At 35.0% G+C, this 7,446-nt stretch overlaps 1 protein-coding gene across 1 annotated transcript; it reads right to left on the reverse strand.

Moving 5' to 3' along the window:
- Positions 1 to 327: 327 nt before the first annotated feature.
- On the reverse strand, positions 328 to 2,126 carry LOC112770560 (uncharacterized). Its single transcript, XM_025814899.1, has 2 exons — positions 993 to 2,126; positions 328 to 909 (listed from the first exon to the last, which is right to left on the reverse strand). Exons 1-2 carry the CDS (start codon positions 2,124 to 2,126, stop codon positions 328 to 330), a joined length of 1,716 nt encoding a protein of 571 aa, XP_025670684.1.
- Between the last annotated feature and the right edge of the window lie 5,320 nt (positions 2,127 to 7,446).

A 7,446-nucleotide genomic window follows, 5' to 3' on the forward strand; every position in this document is an offset into this window, starting at 1 on the left:
CTGTCTGTTGTGAACTTTTGGCCGGCCAATAGGTCTCTTGATGATGGGGGGTTCTGGTTGTGAGTATTCAGTTCGGGGCCAGAATTCTGCGCTGAGGACTGGTTTGATGCAATGTGAATAAGTCCTCTTAAGTGATTCCATACACAACCAGGGGTGCACGTAATCTTCTGCCCTGTCACGCCTTTTCATTATAGTAGCAAGTGCATGTGTGCATGACATCCCTACCCAAAAAATGTATTCAGGCTTAACTCAGAGTATAGAAAAGGTAAATTACATGTGAATAAGCAGTTGACAATTTTAGGTGAACAAACAATTACCAGTAAGTTGCTATCGATTGCAGGAGCATGTGTATCTAATCAGGTCCACATCAACCTTGATTCCTTTGCGGCTCACCTCAAACCTTTTTCTTTCATTATCTCCAACCCACTCTGCCACCCACTTTGTGCTAAGAGTAAGTAATTTTTCCATCCGTTTTTGCTGCACTGGTGCTAGTTTACCAGGGTGATTTTCCAACACCCGCTTGTGGTTTACCATCCTTCTCATCAGGTAACACCTGATCTCTTCACACATAGTGAGGATTGGCTTACAGCGATAGTTAACGATTTTGGCATTGAACACCTCACACATGTTGTTGGTGAGGTTATCAACTTTCGGCCCATGCAAAAAATAAGCCTTGACCCATGTCTCTGGCTCAAACTTGGAGAGGTATTCCCAAGCCCCCTGATTCACTGCCTTCAGCCTTTCCATACAGTCTTTGAACTCTGCAACTGTTGTGCATCTGGCACACTCCCAGAAAACCTCTCTTATGTATAGATCTTTGAATCTATTAACGAAGTTCTTCCACATGTGCATCACGCAGTTCCTGTGCCTGGCTTTTGGCATGACTTCCTTTAAGGCAGGGAGTAAACCCTGCATTGAACATGAGCAGCCAACATTTACAACTCTGCAAATATATAGTAAGTGTGCAAGAATGAACCAATAAAACATCATACCTTTTGCTGATCTGAAATGAAGTTCCAGCCATGGTTTGCGTCGTCTCCTATGTCTGCCTGAAGGTTAGTCAGGAACCATTTCCAGGCATCCTTCGTCTCAGCCCTCACAACCCCATATGCAACCACATAAAATTGGTTGTTTGCGTCTTGGGCAACTGCTGATAGAAGCCACCCCATGTAGTATGTCTTGAGAAAGCATCCATCCAGGTGCAGCAAAGGCCTACACCCTTCCTTGAACCCTCGCTTACAGGCATCTAAGCATATGTATATCTTGTCGAAAACAGGGAGAGCTTCTGGAATTGTCATAAGTTCCAACCTTGCAGTAGATCCTGGATTAGAACTTAAAATCTGCTCACAATAATCCCTTGTCCTATTGTATTGTTCCTTCTCGTTTTCCATAATCTTATCCCTGGCCTCAACCACTGCTCTATACACCATTTTAGGATGGGGAGCAAGAGAAAAATCCTCCCTTAGGAATTCAGTTGCCTCCCTAGTAGTCATGTGTGGGTGGGTAGCCATCCTCTTCACAATTTTCCTGCTGATCCAATGCTGGTCTGCTGCGTTACTCCCTAAATCCCTTGCACAACTATGCTCTGGTTGGTAGGTCTTAATTTGGTAACATTGCAGAGTTTTGTTGTAAGAAAGATGAACCAAGAAATTGCATTCTTCATCCCTGCAGCCCACTCTCACTCTCTCCCTATCATTCTTGATCCACTTAACCTCCCTACCTTCAGCAATGAATGAGTCCTTCACCACATCTTTAAACCGTTCAACACTTGCAAACCTCATCTCTAACTCAAATCTGCCTTGACCATGAGCATAGTCATCGTCAAACTCTGGAAACTTGTGGCCTTCACCTTCATCATCGGATCCCATAGGTGTGTGCAATTCCTCCGACTCGTACTCAAACATGATTTTCTCAGGCTCTGTGGGGACTTCACTTACATAGTATCTCCCTGCATTATCCACTCCAGGCCTATTACCACCACCTCCTCCATCACTAGGCCCAGCAGCAGACCCTAAACCAGCTTCACCAGCTGCCCCCTTTTTAGTCTGACCGCTATCTTCTCCAGTTGGATGCTCCCTTTTACCATCTTGCACCTTCTTCTTACCCTTCTTATACTTATCCTTCATCCCTTGTCTCTTTGTGAATTTCTTCTTGGGGTTATCACCTTCTTTCTTGGCTCCCTTACTCTTTTTCTCTTGCCACCAACACCCCTTATACTACTCTCAGAATCACTTCCATCACTCTCCAACCCAGCTGGTGGAGGTATATAATACATCTTCGGTGCTCTCATACCCATCATCCGATGAAGAGGATGTCTTCAATTCCTTTAATATTTCATCCACATCCACTTCATCGTCACCATCCTTGCCAGCATCATCCACTACCTCCGGAGCATCAACGGGGTGGTCAAAATAAATGTGGAACTCAAGACTCTGTTGGTACTTCACTAAATTCTCCCACATTGCATTGATCCCTGCGTCCCCGGTTAACTCGTTCAGCCCAGACTCAAGCAACCCACTTGTTCGATCATACCAGTATACTGCCTTGTAGGACTGGTATCCCAAACCCTTAAATAAGGTTACAAGGTCTCCGAAGTTCACAAAATCTAGGTCCATCTCCGGGAACCTCTCTTCTTTACCATTCTGATAAACAAGAACACCATCACTACCTCTCACGAAGCTACCACCGTGGTGAAAAACTGGCACCACAAAAACATCCACCATCTGAAAATTACCAAGAAACAACTATGTGTGAGTACTACATTACATTCAAAATTTATTAGAAAATCCCCCTTTGCCCTAACACAGTACCTCCTACGACTACTACTAGACACCATGCTCTAAAAACCATTTTTTGCCCTCATTACACCTCTATTACACACACTGTCAACATGCACGCATGATCACTTCACCCTTACTACAAACTACAGAAACTTCAGGAGTAAGGAGGGCGATCTTACCTTGAAAGATAGGCGGCGGTGCTAACCTCCACGGTAACCTTCTTTCTTGCCTCCGACAGCTTACTCACCGAACACCGATTGCTCTTCCACGTAGTGCAATTTTTGGAGGGAGAAACAGGGGGAGGAATTTTGATCGTCTTGGTGTTATGTGTATTGCGTGGGTCAGTTGTGCTTAGTTTCGAAAGGTTGGGGAGAAACGGCTGCGTTTTGGGCTCTGGGGACATATTTGTCCTCTTTTACAAAGCCTAGCCGACGTGGCAACCCGTTACGGCCAGGTCAGCGCCACGGAGCCACGTCACCATTTTCCGTCAACCCTAAACGGAGACACTCAAATGGAGGGGTAAAAATGTCTACTTTTTAACGGGGTCAGGGACATTTAAGTATTTCCTAATCCTCGGGGACGAAAATGTCCGCGAAAAAAAAGGTCAGGGACGAAATTGTCCTTTACTCTAAATGCAAAGATCAGGAAGTCGAAATCAACTTATCTAAAAGAGTTATACAATAAGGTCAAAAAATAAGCTCTCATGGTAAAAGTAAAATTGATGAAGTCGAAAAAAGTGACTAAATTCCACGTAGAAAAAGAGAAAGGTCTACTCAAAAAGTAGGGAAACAAAATTAAAAGTCTACAAAAATACACTTATTAGCCAAACTATATGTATGCATCCTTGAAGCTGAGAGAGCAGAATTGAATTGAGAAGAGGAATTTGGATTAGGGAAAACGTGCTTAAATCTAAAACTTGAGTACATAGAAAGCAAAAAATAGTGAAACGGATAACTACTTTTCCTTTTTCAAAACGTGAGTTGAAGAGAGGCATCTAAGGAAAATTGTTTTTCGCAAAACGTGGGTAGAAGTACTTAGCCTCCAAATAAAAAACCATTTTAAACAAAGATGTTCATCTATAAATAAAAGATTTGAAAATCGGAAAAGGGAGTTCCATTCTGTAACTCACAAATGCATATACGTTCTGAAGAATTCGTAAGTCACATTGACAAGATTGAGAATGATTTGAGTGCAGATACATGTAAACTTTGACAGCCATTTTTATTTTGTTTTTCTTTTTTTTAGATGATGTTTTTCGCTTTATTTCTTGCTTTCTTTTTGTTATTTCTTTCTAATTTTCAAGCATTCAAATTCTGTCATCTTGAATTGCTTTAGAATTTTTTTGTAAATTTTTTTTTTGCAAAATTGTTGTAGTAATGCATCCATTTTAAATTTTTCACATTAATAAAGAATTTATGAGATCATTTTTTTCGATATCAATGCAAAATTTTTAGCTGATTTTTTGAGAAGATAAAATCATATCTAATCCTTAATTGAAATTGTGATACAAGTTTGGTTGACACTTCTAAAGTCAAAAACTAAAATCTAAGCAAAATAACAATAATATAATAATATCTACTATTTTCAAGCTGAAATTATTATATTATTTTAGAATGGTTGTATTCTGACGCTAAAAAGGCTGATTTGACGCATTCTAGTGTCAGTATGCATATCTCCCCCTTCTTAAATTATTTTAAAAAAATATCTCCTTTATAATTTTATGAAATCAATATTTAATAAATATTATACTAATTATCAATAATTCTAATTATATTAATTAAGTAACTATCATTCATCAATCATTATAATATAATTGTAAATTATAATACATAATTAATATTCATATGATATTTATATTAGCGCCAAACATGCTGATGTGTGGCACATTCTTATGTCAATATACATATGTCTCTTCTCAAATTATTTTAAAAAAAATATATATTCTTTATATTATATAAAAATCAATATTTAAAAAATAATTATACTAATTATCAATTATTCTAATTATCAATCATTATAATATAATTATCAATTATACATAATTAATATTTATATAATATTTATGTTGGCACCAAGCATATTGACCTTACCTATTTTGGTATCAATATGCTTGCCTCTCTTTTCTATTTCTTTTTTTTTTTAAAAGTATCAATTTTAAATAATTATATTTGTTAGCATTTAATAATTAATTATGGTAAGATTTGTCGCCGATAATCATAATATTTTATATTATATATTTTTAATAATTACAATAATTCTTTTGTATATCTCCATGAGTACTATATATAGAGTGTTTTATTTACGGTTTATGAGTATAAATTCTAAAACCAAAATTTATAGTATTTGTTATGATCAAAATAAAATTTTATAACACATATAAAATATTAAAGATATAATTAATATATATTATTATTATGATAATTTTTTTTATTTTATATCACTGTTTAGTATTTATATAAATAACAAAAAATATAAAATTATTTTATATAAGTTAAATATATTCATGATATTTTGTTTAAAAACATATTTTAAATATAAATAAAAAAACATATTTTTCGTGCATATGGCACGAATACATACAATATATATATAACAAAGAGTTACGTTTTGTAGATAATCAATATGTATCTAATTGTTTTTGACACTATTATTAATAAATGATTTATAAGAGGGTGAGAAATTTATATATGAAAATGTTTTTATTGTAATGTCAAAAATGGGGCTTATGGTGGAACCCGAAATTATGATGGGTTTGAGCTCCTTGTAAGTTGTAAGTTGTAACCTGCAAGAAGCATTTTTTTTTTTTTTTTTTATAAATGATCATTTTTATTCATAAAAATTTAAAATACTAATAAATTGATTTAAAAAACAAAAATTTTATTTTTATTTATAAAAAATATATAAATTTTTGTCAACAAATTATTTAAATTTTAAAAAATTATTTAAAATTTTAAAAATATTTTTTAATATAATCTAATTCTAATTTTTTATTTTATTTCACACTATCACTTTCTCAATTTTAAATTATTCCATTATCATCCAAATTCTTCCTAATCACTACTCTCTCATCCTCAATTATTATCATCACTACCATCATAATCATCACTCATCCTAAACCCTAAATTTTATCGTGAATCAAGATGGGTAAGAAGGGAGTTTCGTTCAAGGTGTGGTGCTATTACTACAATCGAAGATTCAACTATGAGAAGGTCTTGGTGCAGCATCAGAAGGCCAAACACTTCAAGTTCCATGTATGCTACAACCAAAAACCACCACCCTCTCCCATCAACACCGCTCCATCTTCTTCGACTCCTTTCCTTCCCTTCACCCTTTCGTCCTCCATAACAACAACAACAACGAAAAACTGAAATATATTTACAAATTTAATTAATTAATATTATTAATATTATTATTAACGGTTCCACTACGTTACCAACATATCTGCCAACTTCTACCAATTCTTATTTATAATTGTGTTTCATAGAAATGTGTTCGTGGATGTGTCTAATAAAAATGTCTTTTTTATAGCTGTGTTTAATAGAAGTGTCTTTATAGATATATTTTCTGGATGTGTCTCTTTATATATGTATTTAAAATATATTAATTATTAGACACATCCACGAACACACTTCCATGAAATACAATTATAAATAAGAGTTGGTAGAAGTTGGTAGATAATATGTTGGTACCCTATACTTTTCCTATTATTAATATTAATAAACGGTTATTAATCATTTAGTATCATTTGGTCGAAAGAATATAATTTTTTAAAGATTGTGTATATTTAAAATATTGTGTTTATTGGTTAAACAAACATAACTCTTTAAGAATTGTGTATGTTCAAAACATTATATTTATTGTGTATATTTAAAATATTATGTCTATTGGTTTAAGGGACACAATTTTTTAAAAATTATATATGTTCAAAACATTATATCTATTGCCAATAGAAAAGACATAACCATTTATATGCGTAACTAATCATAATTGCTATATGCAATATGTATAAATAAATTTTTATCCACTATTAAAAATACACAAATACTAAATATACATTCTTACTCAACTATTAAGAGATGTTTTTTGTTCAAGAGAGTTAAGAATTTTTTACTATTACTAATTAAAAAATTCATTGATTTCATTGTATTTTAGGAGAGTATTGTCATCAACCCAATAACAACTAAGTATGGGAATAAATATCCCTCTAAAAAAAACGATCTAATTATATCTTAAAACCAAAAACACAATTAAAATTTTGTTATCTTCCCATCTTAATATTCCCAACAAAAACCACCGCCGTCGCCCGTTTCAGAACTCATCTTAGTAGTTGACATCTATTATAACGGCAAACTCGTCTTTTTCCACGTCCAACTCACCGAAACCCCAAAGAGATGGTTATTTTATTTTCCTCTCTAGATTGATATACTTAAACCTGTTCGGTAGGTCGGTTACCGGACGGTTCAGGTCAGGATCCGGAGTGATGGAAGGGGCTCGTCTGGTCGCGATCTTCCGGTCCGGGAGGTGCGAGGTCCCGAGCACTTCGTGTAAAGAAGAAGGGGGGTGCCACCTGCAAAGACACTCCGACGCTCTTGTCAGAATATGTGCAGGCGAAAAGAGGGTGGTGTAGGAATGTGACATACCTCGGGAGAAGAGCCAGTCTTCCCCA

Source organism: Arachis hypogaea, chromosome 18 (genome assembly GCF_003086295.3).
Source record: "Arachis hypogaea cultivar Tifrunner chromosome 18, arahy.Tifrunner.gnm2.J5K5, whole genome shotgun sequence".
In the NCBI taxonomy this organism is placed as follows: Eukaryota; Viridiplantae; Streptophyta; class Magnoliopsida; order Fabales; family Fabaceae; genus Arachis; species Arachis hypogaea.